The sequence below is a fragment of the Poecilia mexicana genome, unplaced genomic scaffold, assembly GCF_051168715.1.
Source record: "Poecilia mexicana isolate PSO_F unplaced genomic scaffold, ASM5116871v1 scaffold_2, whole genome shotgun sequence".
NCBI lineage: Eukaryota > Metazoa > Chordata > Actinopteri > Cyprinodontiformes > Poeciliidae > Poecilia > Poecilia mexicana.
In genome coordinates this window covers 45,185,797-45,200,478 of record NW_028263371.1, presented here as the reverse complement: position 1 = coordinate 45,200,478, position 14,682 = coordinate 45,185,797, and the positions used below count along the sequence as shown (strand labels likewise).

The window sequence follows — 14,682 nt, the reverse complement described above, 5'->3', positions numbered from 1 at the left end:
GTTTGTTTAGATAGCTTTTTTCCTTTATAAAAAAAAGAAGCATTACAGAATAAAAATATTAGTTGCAAAAGTTAAATATCCTTTTTATGTAATCAGATAATTAATTTTGTGGGAGCTGAAAGTGCTTTTTATGTAAATGTGTCTTAGTTTACCTTGTATGTTACAAAACGGCAAGATCCAAAATTCTGGAAAAAGCGAATGATCATGATGTCAAATCGTTTAATTTTAAACGAACACCACTATTGTCACGAATTAAAATTTATTGTATGCGGTACAATAAATGTAGGTGATCTGGATTATTTTCAGTAATTCGACATGATGAATAAGAGTTTCAAAATTTCCGACAGCCGTGAAGGCTCCCAAGTCAACGTCAAAAACAGGAAGTGGTTTCCGCACATACTTCTGTTAAAGTGAGTGAGTTTTGCCGCTTGTTTCGCTGTAGTAACATATGACTGTTTTGACTGTTATAAAAGGTGGTTCAGATGTTGAAATAGATTGCATTAAAAGGCAAAATCAATTCTTCGTCCAAGCCTCCTGTTTAAAACATGCAGACGGAGAAAGTAGAAGAAGAGGAGGATGCTCCTGAAGAGTATGTTGCCCTGTGTGATTTCACTGCAAGCGGCTCTGAGCAGGTTATTCTTCTGCCAGTCAAACTTCTTGTAAGACTTTGTAATAAAACTGTCAGGATTAACCATTTTGCTCCGTTTTGTTCCACAGTTGAGTTTCATCACAGGAGACAAGCTGCTTGTGCACAACAAGTCTTCAGCAGATTGGTGGTGGGCAGAACTGCAGGGGGTGATCGGTTATGTTCCTGCCAGCTATCTGCGCCTGGATGGTGCTGAGGAGGGGGACGACGCCTCCTTAGAGGACCCCTGGCAGGATGACGAATACTTCGGCAGCTACGGGACACTGGTTAGAAACATAGAACTGTCTGGGTTTTTTTGTTTCAATTTTCTCTAAGTTTCACAAACTGACTAATGCTCTATTTAATAAAATCAATCAACCTTGAATCCTCAGGCAAGACTCCCACAGTGTGTTAAACATAGCAGGACCAACCAATTACAATAGTTGATGCGGCGTGAACATTTTCTTTTTACTTTAATGCTAATGACTCAAGATGTTGCTTTCTCATTAAATTGTGTTATCATTTTGTAACAAAGTAACAGTGCAAAAGTAGTCTCATCCCTTGAATGTTTTCACTTTTTGTCAAAATACTGCCACAAGTTGCCTAATCGTGTAGGTGTTAGGAAAATAACTTGTTTGCTCTGAAGATGGAAGCATCTAAATAAAGGGCAGCTAGAAAACCTGTTAGAGGATGAAAAAAGATTTCAGACAGTGGTCAAAGGTTTACTTTCAGGCATGCAAATGACCCTAAAAATACTGTGGAAGCTGAAAAAGCATGGTTTACATAAACTAATATCCATGTGTAAAAATGTCCCACTCAAAATCCAGGCCAAAGTCAAAGGGAGAATTTATGTTCATGGACACTCTTCATCAAACATTGCTATTTTGCTATGTTGAATAGGCAAAAACGTCAGTCTTGAGATATAGCAAGACTTGCTGTAAAAGGAGCAGTCATATGTTACTGGAGGCGCTAAATACAAATGCACACCACACTTTCTTACTTAGTTGTAAACATTTTTGAAAATAATGTTTGGTCCACTTCACAGTAATGTATTGCTTTGTGTTTGGTCTGTTAGATAAAATTGATTATACTGAATGATTGCATGGCGAAACTTAAAAAATAATGCTTCTATGTGTTAGATACTTTTGCAAGACACCACATATTTAGCTTCAAAAATTTTATGAATAATCAAATACATTTTCACAGGAATGTGTAAACGTGTGTCCCAGTCCTAAGGCACCTAACCCTCGGAGTTGTTACTTTGAAAGTGCTTCAACATGTCAGTTTATGGGGGACTTAAAGTGACATGAAAGGAGAAACAGGATAAACCTTCACAACAGCTCTTAATGTTTGGTAATGCAACGTCATTAAAGAAATTGAAAGTATGTCACACCTAGAATGTATTTGAAAGTCAAGGCTCCTGTAAAAATGCAAATACTAGAAACTCCAATAAATAATCAAAGCAGTCATCAAGATGCTCCTGCTGACAGATGCATTTGTGCAGATTTTCTCTCAACATTATTGACACTTTTGTTGTGCATGTTTGGGAGAAGAACATCACAGTTTATTGCCAATAGTTTTAAAAGAGATTTGTTAGGGATATCTATAAATAAACTGCCCTCGGAAAGATAATGCAACTATACAAAAAACAAAAACTGTAATCACACCATTGAGTTTGTGAGAATAAAGTCTGGGATTATATCTATTGAGTTTCTGCATCTCTGATTATGGTTATTAATCTTCATTAAACAATTCACAATATAAGATATGTTAGTTGTACTTTACACGGACACCGTAGGACCAACACAGCACAGTGAAGGGCATGGTACAGAGACAAAGACTTTATTAGAAATCTGTCTCCTACCTCAGACCCACGGATGGGCCCTATATGGATTTATCAATACACGTTGCAGTTAGACTGCAGATATTCAAGACCCATGATCAGGGTTGTAGATTCTAATTTGCACAAACTTCAGTCAGACGAAGGATCGATGAGCCAAACTGACTAGATTAGCATCCTTGCTGAAACAAGCCCTCTGCTGTCTGCTGCTAATGCAGCACAGCTTACATAGAAGCACAAATCACTTTCTGCTATATAAATGTTCATTTAAATACAGCAGATGCTTGTGTGGCTTAACTGTGGAACAATGTATCTCGTAACGTAATTTCAGTTACTTTCCTACATAAAAATTAGTTTAATTGATACACGTGTCCACAGACTGTAGTCTTGCACATAGCAGTTATTTTATTTATTTCATTTGTTTGTCGCACAGAGGCTTCACCTGGAGATGCTGTCGGACCGGAGCCGCACCGAGACGTACCGACAGGTTATTGTCAGCAACAGCGCTTCACTTAGGGATAAGGTGGTGATGGACCTCGGCTGTGGGACCGGCATTATCAGCATGTTCTGTGCTCAGCTGGCAAAACCTTCTATGGTAAAAACGGCAGATAAGTTCTAGTTGAACACACTTTAATGTTTTGTCTTCTGAGGTTTTCAAATGTATTAAATTCTTCAAGAATTCATGCCCCTTCCTTCAGATATTATATATTTTTCTATATTTACCTGCAAACAATGGGTTTTATTGGGATTTTTATGATGGGCCAACCCAGTGCATAGTTGTGAAGTGAAAGTAATATAATTCATGACTTTTTTTCTTCTTCTTTCATATAAAAATCTGAGAAGTGTAACACTTATATGTATGAACCTAATTTACAGGCTTGCAGAGCCCCCTGTCACATAAAATACTTCATTTTGTGCTTTGTTTCTGATAGCTTTGCAGGCCCACAGACTGAGGCTTTTCCCCACCAAAATAACTTTAAATAACTAAGCTCCGATATGGAGCTTAGTTCCATATCGGAACCAACTAAGCATTGGTTTTAAAGTCTTGAATAAAATTCTCTATTAGATTTGGCTGTAAGACATACCAACACATAAATATGCTTTGTCGCGGGCCATTTTGTATCCAGAGAACTTTTTTTGAGGTGTCCCCTACACGGCTTGTGACTAACTTCTGTGATTAATGCTGTCCTCGCCAGGCCTGTCAGTTCAGATGGATGACCATGTCTTGGTGAAGTTGCTCTTGTACCATACTCTTTGTATTTTATTATCATAAATTAAACAGCACTCTATGGAATTATCAAAACTTTGGATTGTATTATAATTTGTCCTTGCTTTAAGGTTTCCAACAAGGGTCTCCCTGCTGTGTTCCTTGGTCATAGTGATGCCTTTTGTTTACTAATGTTCTCTAACAAATCTCTGAGGTCTTCATACAGTAGCTGTATTTGCATTGAGATTACACAAAGATTTATTCTTTGTACTAATTAGATTGGCTCTAAAAGCAATTTGTCAGTACTAGGTTTGATATAAGGGCAAAAATGTAAGATTGTTAAATCACCCCACCACGTGTTTAACAAATTTATTTGTAAAAACCTTTCAAAACTATGCCTTATTTTTCTTCTATTTCACAATTATGCACTGTTTTGCGTTGATCTGTCACATCAAAAATCTGAATAAAATGAATTGAATTCGCTGAACGGTTGCTTCTGCAAGATCCTACATGTGCTTCACATTATTCATTAATGTGTTTATACCTCCATCTCTTGGACAAGCACTGTTACTACTGCAGAGACGCAGCTTGGTGTTAACACTGCTCTAATTACTTGGTGGTTCTGTAGGTGTATGCTGTAGAGGCGAGCTCCATGGCGGAGCACACCAGACAGCTGGTGAAGCAGAACGGCTGTGAGGAGGTGGTCACTGTGCTGCAGGGGCGAGCAGAGGAGCTTGAGCTGCCAGAGCAGGTGGACATCCTGGTGTCTGAGTGGATGGGCAACTGTCTGCTGGTAATTCTTAAACCTTCAGTGCTGCTTGTTATAAAATTTTCCACAGCATGCATAAACCTTGTAACTTCCACATTTGGGAGTGATTTTAGAAGCATTTCTAACCAACTTTTGAATCAATATGTAAAGTCGAGCTCGCAGACTTCCAGTGATCTATCCAATGAACTAAAGTACAAAAATGTTAATGACTTTCATTTAGCTCAGATTAGTGTAATTTCCTTGTTTGCTGAAGTAAACTCGGGATCTGAAACGGCAGTCCTTGAACGCTGTTTTCCTGCACCATGTGTCTGGGTTGCACACGTGAATCAAATAATTTGTTCATTAGTGGTTCTCTTTAGAACACGGGCCACAAGTCCAGTTCTGGAGAGCTGCTATCCTGCAACCTTTGGATGCATCCCTTCTGTAACACACCTAAATGCAATGAACGGCTTACTGCTGGGCCTCTGCAGAACTGAATGATGTAATGAGTCTTCAGTTGAATCACTGCTTATAATTTATTGCATTGATCCTCTTGTGGTTATCTTTTGTTGTTGGAATTTATTGAGTCTTTATGAGAAGTAATTATCATCATTATCTCTAATTTTTGTACTTTCTGCTGGTATAGTTTGAGTTCATGGTGGAGTCGGTCCTCTTGGCCAGGGATCGCTGGCTCCGGGACGGCGGTGTGATGTGGCCCTCCTCAGCAGCTTTAGCTCTGGTTCCCTGTCAGGCCGACAGCTACTACACAGAGACAATGGCCTTCTGGGAGCGACCTTATGGCCTGGACTTCACACCACTACAGTAAGAGCCACTGATCAGCTGTGGAGCTGAACATTATCTTTTTATCTACTTTTTGTTTTCATTGCTCTCTCCTCATTTTCAGAGAATGTACACAAATATGTAGTTGGTAGATTGATGTAGCAGAACTGACTACCAAACTGAGATTTCTTACCTAGTGGGATGAGTCCTGTGGAACCCAGTGGAGGGTGTCCTCTAAAGAAATTAGGCTTTTAACTTTGAATCACTTACAATAAGCTGTTTCTTTTTGTAATAAACTGTTCAGAGTCTGAAAAAGTATCAGTTTCAAGCTTTGCAAGATACAGAGCCAAACACTTCTGCAGGTTCTTCATGGTCGATAGCAACGTCTTTGTTTTTGATGAAAGTCAGTGAAGATTAGACACCAGGATCAACAAAAGGCTCATGAAGCAAAATGAAAGAAGGAAAAATAACACGAATGAGCAAGAAAATGGTTCAGAAATAGATTTAGAAATAGATTTTTAAGGAAACCAAGTGCACAGTAATGACATTTAGTGCCATTTTTTTCTGTCGCAAGAATTATGAACCTGTTAGATCGTTTTTTATTTAGTTTTAAACAATAAGCTTCTATATAGGATTGGTAATAACCTAATTATATTTTATTCAAGTTTGTTGAAGCTGAGACAGATGTAGAAGTAGCAGAACACTGGCCTTGAGCACTACCTGCATATGTGCTGCAGAGGGAGCTAAAGATTATTCTTTTTGGTTTCTGTTGTGTGATGTCTTGATTTTTTTGAAGAGGTCATTGTTGACTTACCCAATTAAATAAAGGTTAAATAAAAATTGGGTGAAACTTTAAGCTTAGAAGGAACTGTGTGCTTTGGACAGATGGAATAAAAATCAGACTTTTTTGAAACAAAGATTTTAGGTGGGTTTGGTTTGAAAAAAAAGAGGAATATGTTGAAAATTATATTATACCCAGGGTTAAGTATGTATGATTCTGTAGGTCTGTTTCTCCTCCAGAATCCCTGGGGAACTTGTTAGAGTGGATGACACCATAAGCCTCTAGCTGCACAGTTTAACTAAAACTCTGGGGGAATCTTACCAATGGATCTTTGAATTGGATATTAATCCAAAAACATGTGGTCAAACCAACACAGAAATGGTTTAATTAACATAAAATTTACATTTTTAGGCATCTCAGCTTGCAAATCTTATAGAAGTATGTCGGGGGTGTTTTCAGTGTGAGATTAATCACTAGCAAAAATGTGTATTAATTTTAAGGATTTTAAACAATTTCTACCAGAAATGCTAGTGGATATTACTTTGTGTCTATATTCATTCAGAAGTGGAGCATGTAAAAACTTGAGCTGACCTAAATGTCTTAATGATTCTAGTTCATTCACCTATAAAGTCATATCTTAATTGCTTCTTCATAAAACACTGAGATTAAGGGTTATAAAATAAACTGAGTCACAGAAAAGAACATTTATTTCATGACAAGGTGAAGTGAAATAAAATATAACTGCTTATTACATTTGTAATTAAAATAACTGACTACTGTGATTACAAAAATATGTAGCTCCCGAAAGAACTTATGAAATAGTTGGATGAAGTACATTTTATTTTGTGCCCTGAAGAAAATCATTCATGCATGAATGCAACATGAACTATGTTGCATTCATGCTGTTTCATGTACTATAAATTCCTCCTGCAATCATTTTAATGCTTTCTGTAGGAGCAGATTCATTCCTTCTTTGGCTCCTGATTGATGTCTTATCCCTGCAGGCCTTTGGCACAGCAGGAGTTCTTCACCAAGCCAAAGTTCAGCCATCTTATTGACCCTGAGGACTGTCTCTCTGCTCCCTGTGATGTCATCTGCCTTAACATGTACACTGTTCAAGTGAGAGACCTTGAGGTATCAAATGGACTTCTCTATTACAAGAGACCGCAGTTCTTATCTGTTTATCTTTTGATACTAATGGAGCACAGTTTCATTTCTCAGGAAATGACGGGTGAGTTTCAGTTTTGTGTGGAGAAGCCTGGAATTTTCCACGGATTCACGGCCTGGTTCACTGTTCTGTTTGAAAGCCTTGAGATGGGAGGAGCAACAGTGGAGCTCAACACCGGACCAAACTCAGAGTAAAAATCAAACTACACTAAGTGATTCACACGTTCAAAATCCATCAATACGTTAGAATGAAATGTAGTTTCAAAAATGTAATGTAAAAACTCATTTATAGATTTATTGCACAAAGCATTTATTTCTTTTAATTTTAATACATCTATGAAAATAAATTCTTTAATGGTCTAGCTGCATCCTATCTACATAATCTACGTAACGTTCACATGCCTGACATTAACCATTAACCAGTTTCTCCTCAGTGTTTTGAAATCGAGGTTAAAATGTGAGGAGGAATGAATGTCCTAAGTGGACTGTAAAGTATCATGCCGCTACATGTCTGCACCAATCAGTTTGAAGAGTCATTTAAATGCCCATTTCAAAACTTGTTTCTTTTTTCCACTCTTTAATTATCCACAAAACACCAATTGTGCTACTCTTCTGGCTTTTATTTATTTTATTCTGACCTTTTTATTCTATATTCTATCTATATATCTGTTGTTTGGCAAAACTGTGAAGGACTTTGGTCAGCTATTTTTTCTTTTAACTTTGCTAATAAATGCATTGAAATTGAGGAAGGGAAAATGCTAAGGCCCATTTTCAGGATACATCGGTGTGCGTTGCCTCATCTTGTGAGTCTCTCTCAAAACTGCTAAACAGGCTTTGCTTTGCAGTCTTTTTAGGGCTAAATCCTCATTTTCCACCAAATCTTAATTTGTAGATTTACATTGTATTCCATTGGATACCAATTAGATACATGGGTTGTATACCCATTGGATACAACCCATTGAATCCTATGAGTTGTATCCAACCCATTGGATACAACATCCTGTGAACAGCAACCTATTTTAGCAACTATATTTTTCTGTGGTTTAGCCTCCATGTGGGTTTAATAAGTTTCTGCTGGACAACTGTCAAGTCAACAATCATCTCCACGATTATGTAGGCCATAACATAACTTTTCTGTTTGCAATGTTTTGTTTTTTATTGGTTTCATGTATGTTTGTAGAAACTAAATGTCTGGTGTTAATTGGCTGCAAGCCATAGTCATTAAAAAGAATATGAATGAATATGAGTTTTACTGTTTCAATTGAATTTCTAAAGTATACAAATGTTTCAATAGTTCAATTTACTGGGATCAAGCTGTATTATGAAATGACTTTTTGTTTATGATCTGTTAATCCTCAGTCCAACCCATTGGAAGCAGACTTTGTTCATGCTGGACAGGCCGATCCAGGTGTACGCCGGAGACTCCATCCATGGAAACATTGTCCTGCGCAGAAACCCAGTGTGGAGACGCCACATGACCGTTACGCTGCACTGGAACATCAACAGCAACACGGACGACTCCCAGGCAAATATCTCACTGCACTACACATCCATATTCATAAATGTGCTGTTGTTTTCATGGCTTTTGTTCACTTCCTCTTTACATTTATAGGCTGGGACAAAAAGTTTCCCCATGTGGAGGTGACTGGTTTGTGGCGAATCAACAGTAAACCAGTCAAATATGTCCACTTTTTACCCATGAGCTGCTGCTGACCAGTGATCAGAAGCGGTTACTGAAAACGTGACACCCAGAGCGCTACCTGGCAGGACATTTGAGTCTCTAGTGATGCATCTGATCGCTACAGGAACAGGTGATCACACAACAGGTCATTCTTTAAGAGCAGCATGTGGCTGAAAAGAAGAAGCCGAGGAGTCACTGATTGGGGAAAATAGGGGTCATTGAAGGAGTAGCAAGATACTCTTTCAGGTACAACAGAAAAAGAATGTTTTAATCTTTATTACACTCAAGTCTTTACAATGGCTTTTTATAAAAAGAGCTTAATTTACATTTTCACTTATTTAACTGATATTCAATTATTTAAACACCTAAAGATAAGAGGATTTTTTGTTAACTAGCTTTTCATGTTAAAGTAAGCAATACATTAAGAATTGGTGGATTACCAGTAACAAGCTAACGTAATCATTTAAAAAGTCAAAACTGCTAAAACACTCCTGTTGAGGTGCACTACTAAACTGCTGGGTAAAACTTGTCTTCTAAACTTAGACAATATTTGCATAAAACACAAGTCAGGGTCTGGTAGCTAAACCCAGCAACCTTATAAAGGCAAAACTGTTATAAAAATACAGTTTGTAAACTATGACAGAAAGTCCATTTAACCATTATATATTACTTTTGTTACTCCACAAAGAATGTCAAAAAAGTCCAATGACCCACCATTACATTTAGTTGGTGAGAATTATAAAGATTGTGCATTTCCACTGTAGGAACCTTTTTACAGGAACTAGAGTAGTATTCAGATTTGTCACTGCAGTTAGTGCAGGGTTTATTTTTTAGCTCCTGCATCGTTTATACCTTCTGGTAATTTTAAAACATAAAAAACAATAATTGGCATTTTTGTTTGTCAACCCATTTGAATCCAGCCACACATGTTGAATATCAGTGTTTTACACTGTAGCTGATTTTAATTAATACATTAAATCTCATAACCTTACTGAAACTCAATGAACAATAAGGAGGTAATGCTCTCAAAGCTCTCAAAGCTTTTTTGTTATGAGTTTAATCCATTTTATGTGTTTTTAAGTTTCAGGATTCAAACAATAAATATCGCCACCTCAAAAGTCTATCATTAAATTTAAGCCTTAATTAAACAGATGCAGGTCGTTTGAGTCTCATAGTGCTACTTTGCTATAAATCTAACCCATTGCAGATGGGTTAGATTTAATCTGAGTTTTATTTTATTTCATCTGCTGTGTCATATCTACTGAGTAAAAACCGCACAATGAGTTTGGCTCTAGATCATAAGGTTGTAATCTTGAGCTTTTCCCACCTTTCCTGTTGCTCTAAAAAAGTTTGAATATAGAAAAATCTGATAGAGAAATTCAATTAAGCTTGTCACAGTTATTTCTTTTTTTTTATTCTAGAAGTCCATATAGTGAAGATGAGCACCAATGGTTCAGCTGTAGGCTGAAAGTAAACTTTTGGACCTCACAGTGGAAATGCACAAATCTGACATAAAAGAACAAAGAAATACTCCAATAAATAATGTTCCACGTGGTCAAAATAAAACATATTAAAAATTTAAATAATAAATATGTGGTATAGATAACATACTTGTAAGTCTATTTTTTTCTGTAGCAAAAGACATGATTGTTCCTTTGCTATTTTTAAATAAAACAATTATGTTTTATATTTCCAAATATTTTTATCCTTTGTTCTCTTACCATGATATCTTACATTGGGCCGTACCTTTTACAAAAATGTTGTATAGCTTTGCACACATTGGGGTGTAGATAATAAAACTAGATTACGAAATGAGATGAAAGTAGGACAGATATATTTTGTGTGCACAATGATAAATCAAGTAATATGGGGGGGATGCAAACTGCAGAGGACTTGAGAAGAATCAAGAGAAGCTACCAAGAACTACATTTATCTTGTATTTGTATTATATTCCATAACCGCATCCTACATGGAGGATGTAGGAAGAAAAATGTACAGTGAAGAAAAACAGTCCGCCATGTTGGATTAACCGAGATTAACTGAGGTATAAGATGCTCGGAGACATGACCGAGGTAAGGAAGGCTAAAACCTGAACATCACAGAACAAGAAAAATAATCTGAAGCGTATGGACTGTGCCAAGAAATATCTGAAGACAGATTTTTCAGAGGTTTTATGGCTTGATGGAATGAGAGTGACCTGATGGGCCTGGTGGATGGACATGTGGATCAGTAATGGGCACAGAGCTCCAAATCAGATGTCAAGGTGGAGCTCATTATTAAGGATGAGCTAACTGGTTCTTTTCGGGTTGAAGATGGGCTCGAAATCGACTCCCAAAGATACGCCAGTTTTTGTTGTTTTTTTAAAGACATTTTCTTTAGGTAGCACTACAGGAAGAAGTCTACATCTTTCAAAAAGACTGATTTTTATGCAGGATAAAGGCTCGCCAGAAAAGGTGTTAAAGGTGGAAAAAACTGCTGACAGATGTTCCTCACCTGACCTGTGGGCAGTTAAACAGGAAATGTACAGTGAAGAAAAACAGTCCGCCATGTTGGATTAACCGAGAACACTGTATGAGTGAATACTGTATGCTTATTAATAAAAACAAGGTTTGCCTGATAATTGTGAACACTGTACTTGCGCAGCTCTTGTATTCCACTTTAACTCAGTGACATCAGTGTTATACGTTTTCTCATTAGCATCTATTTCTGTCATGTTTGTCACACCCACACCATCATGTTTACAAAAACTGTTCACTTGGACAGTATTTCTCATCAGGTAAAAGACAGAGGCTTGTGGGATACTGCTACCTATTTTCTCATTTGTAAACATTGATGCAAAATGCAGAAGTTGACACTAACGTGCTGTACCCATTTGCTGAAGCAGAAGTGATTTGAAGCATCTCCTCTTCGTTAACCATCAGTCTCAGTTTTTACTGTGACGTGTGTGTTCATCTCCGAGGATAACTCCTGACTGGGTAAGCTCTCAGGGGAAGGAGGCCTGGAGTGCGGAACAAACTGTGGAGGCTTGACAACTTCGTATTTAACACAATTTTTTTCCTTTTTCTGCTTCAAGTGTTTGTCACAGTGGTTCACAAACGTTTCCAGCTTGACGAAGGTCTTGTTGCATACTTTGCAGTGATAAGGTCGCTGGCCCTTTTTTAGGCGTATGTGAAGCCGGATGTATGAAGAGCGTACGAACGTGCGGCAGCAGACGCCGCACTTCAGATCCGCCATGTTGCTTTGCGCTTCGTGTGGCTTGTTGACTGGAGGCGCGGGTGCAGAAACGACAGCAGGAACAGGTGTGGGTCTGGCTTGTCCGGCGGCCTCTAGAGCCTTGTGGGAGAGCAGGGCTGACATAGAGCGGAAGCCCGCGCCACACTGCTCACATTTGAAGGGCCTCTCACCGGTGTGGAGTCGAATGTGGGCCAGAAGCCCGGCCTTCTGGGTGAACGACTTGCTGCAGTAGGTGCACTTAAAAGGCTTCTCTCCCGTGTGCAGCCGACGGTGGGTCTTCAAGTGTGAGGCGCGCCCAAAGTTCTTCCCACACTCGGGGCATTTAAACGGTTTATCACCACTATGGATCACCTTGTGAGCCATCAAGTGGGAGGACTGATGGAAGAACTTCCCGCAGATGTTACACCTGAACTTCCTTTCCTTGTTGTGGGAGGTGAGGTGAAGGCTCAGGTGGGCAGATGAGATGAAGGTTTTGTTGCATATGCTGCAGCTGTGGGGGTCCAGTCGAATGCGCCGGTGGGCCCGCCGGCCGTTAGGGGGACTGCTGCTGCCTCCAGCCTCACAGGATGGACATTTGAATGGAGCATCTCTGCTGTCAGTCTGCTTCTGCTTAGCTGATGCGGAATCAGAGTGGGAGTCCAGCTGTGGTGGGCTGAAGCTGCACCCGCACTCTGAGCAGAGCCTGGACTCCTCCTGCTGCTGGTCATCGGTTTTATCCAGCATCCTGATATTTACAACCACACCATGGAGGGACTGATAACCTACAAATTAAATGCAAACACACAACTAGATAAAAAGATATGCAGCTTTTAGTTGTGTTATAAAGTGAGAGTTTGACAAAAGGCAGACTGTAATGGCTAGATGACTGTAGCTTTAGAGCAGCGTTTCTCAACCCTGATCCTCACTGTCCCCTGCTCTGCATGTTTTAGATGGGCCTCTATTCCAGAACAGCTGATTCAAATGATTGGATGACCATCAAGTACTCCAGAAGCCTGTTAGTCACCCAGAGATACTATTCAGGTGTGTGGCAGAAGGAAAATACCTAAAACATGCAGGACAAGGGGGCAGTGAGGACCAGGGTTGAGAAACACTGCTTTAGAGGGATGCCCCCAGGCTGAAGCAATTAGCATCTATGTGGCCCAATAATCAAAACTGTTTCTCAGTCTTATTATTTTGTTTTCCCTCAGGTTTAGAGGTAGACTTCAGGAATATTGACTATGCTTTTTTCTCTCCTCTACTCCCATTTCCTTACCTTTTAAACCTTTTCCCGACACATACACACACATATACACCACAGTTCTGTGTCCTGTCCAGTTCACACTGCCGGACAGGAAGCGTTGAGAATAGACTCGTGCGGAATAAAATTTTGAACCCTGTGGACCAATCTAAGAAGCAGTTAATGCTGGTTTTGACTGAAAGGTGTCAGAAAACATCACTGTCGCTTACTGCGGGCCACTCTGCTTGCCTGTGTTGCACCCTTCCAAAAAGTCCTAAAAAAAAACCACGTAAGCATCAGAGTTGGACCTTGGAATAATGGAAGATTACGGCCTTACCTGATAAATTATGTTTATTTAAGGCACAAGTGTCAAACTCCAGTCCTCAAGGGCCGGTGTCCGGCAACGTTTAGTTGTGCCTCTGCTGCACCACACTCGAATAGAATAATTAGCAGGACTCTTGAGAACTTATCTACACAAGGAGGAGGTAATTAAGCCATTTCACTCCAGTGTTTTGTACCTTTGGCACATCTAAAAACTGCAGGCCAGCGGCCCTTGAGGACTGGAGTTTGACACCCCTGACTTAAGGGAACACGGGCTTTATTATGGAAAGAAAGAAACCTGGCAGAGGCAGTGTGATGCTTCGCAGCAGGGGTACAAGACCAGAGGTGCTCCCAATGACTTCACAATCAGTTACAGCACATTATTAGGCAGGTGGTCATAATGTTATACAAGAATGGTTTACCTGCTGTAGACTATGCACAGCTCGCCCTCCCCGCCTTATACCGCTTTATCTTTTAATCAGTGATTTATTTCTTCTCCATAATGTGGCAGTTATAACATAACAGAGCAAGTAGACAGAACACAAACAGGGAAATCTTAAAATCTCAGATAAAATCCGCCCAGTAAAGCTCCTGTCATCATGCTGCGGCCTGCAGCGCCATAAACAATGCGAGGGATGCAAATCAACAAAGACTCCACATACCGTGCTCATTTTTTTCCTAATAAAGCGGATTTCTTTTGTTTTGGATGTTCTTCCTGTGAGGTGCTGTTAAAACGTAGCCAGAAACTGGGGTGAGTTAACACATTTCGGGGAGCGTTATGTCGTGTTTCGTCGTTCTCTTTTTCTGGAACGCTGACCCGTTTTTCTGTACAGGAACGGGGCTGCAGCATCATCTAGCGAGTGGCGGAGCAACTAGACAGACTGGTGAGCATTAAAGGGGCGGTACACTTAAAATCAAACCTGTCTAACTGTGATGTAGGTTTCGTTTTATTGTGGCGATGAGACGAAACTCGAGCTGGTAGCGAAACGTTTCTAGTTTCGTTACGGAAGTCGAACTTTTATTAACGAAAGATAAATTGTAAACCACCCAGAGCGCCAGCGAGGTGTATTTGGACATCACCT

At 39.3% G+C, this 14,682-nt stretch overlaps 2 protein-coding genes across 2 annotated transcripts; one reads left to right on the top strand and one right to left on the bottom strand.

Moving 5' to 3' along the window:
* The first annotated feature begins 308 nt into the window (after nt 1-308).
* On the top strand, nt 309-11,456 carry prmt2 (protein arginine methyltransferase 2). Its single transcript, XM_014995438.2, has 9 exons — nt 309-632; nt 718-912; nt 2,899-3,060; nt 4,301-4,465; nt 5,067-5,242; nt 6,986-7,115; nt 7,203-7,339; nt 8,508-8,673; nt 8,761-11,456. The coding sequence occupies exons 1-9, from the start codon at nt 546-548 to the stop codon at nt 8,791-8,793; spliced, it is 1,251 nt and encodes a 416-aa protein (XP_014850924.2). The 5' UTR covers nt 309-545; the 3' UTR covers nt 8,794-11,456.
* Nucleotides 9,091-14,445, bottom strand: LOC106922757 (uncharacterized). The gene is made up of 2 exons (XM_014995440.2): nt 14,263-14,445; nt 9,091-12,824 (listed from the first exon to the last, which is right to left on the bottom strand). Exon 2 carries the CDS (start codon nt 12,784-12,786, stop codon nt 11,740-11,742), a length of 1,047 nt encoding a protein of 348 aa, XP_014850926.2. The 5' UTR covers nt 12,787-12,824; nt 14,263-14,445; the 3' UTR covers nt 9,091-11,739.
* Nucleotides 14,446-14,682: the final 237 nt, after the last annotated feature.

Bases quoted from the DNA above. Each gene is read 5' to 3' on its own strand.
- prmt2 (XM_014995438.2), top strand. From the start codon at position 546: ATGCAGACGGAGAAAGTAGAAGAAGAGGAGGATGCTCCTGAAGAGTAT. The intron at 3,061-4,300 runs GTAAAAACGGCA...GTGGTTCTGTAG, and splicing joins AGCTGGCAAAACCTTCTATG to GTGTATGCTGTAGAGGCGAG. The intron at 7,116-7,202 runs GTATCAAATGGA...TTCATTTCTCAG, and splicing joins TTCAAGTGAGAGACCTTGAG to GAAATGACGGGTGAGTTTCA.
- LOC106922757 (XM_014995440.2), bottom strand. From the start codon at position 12,786: ATGCTGGATAAAACCGATGACCAGCAGCAGGAGGAGTCCAGGCTCTGC.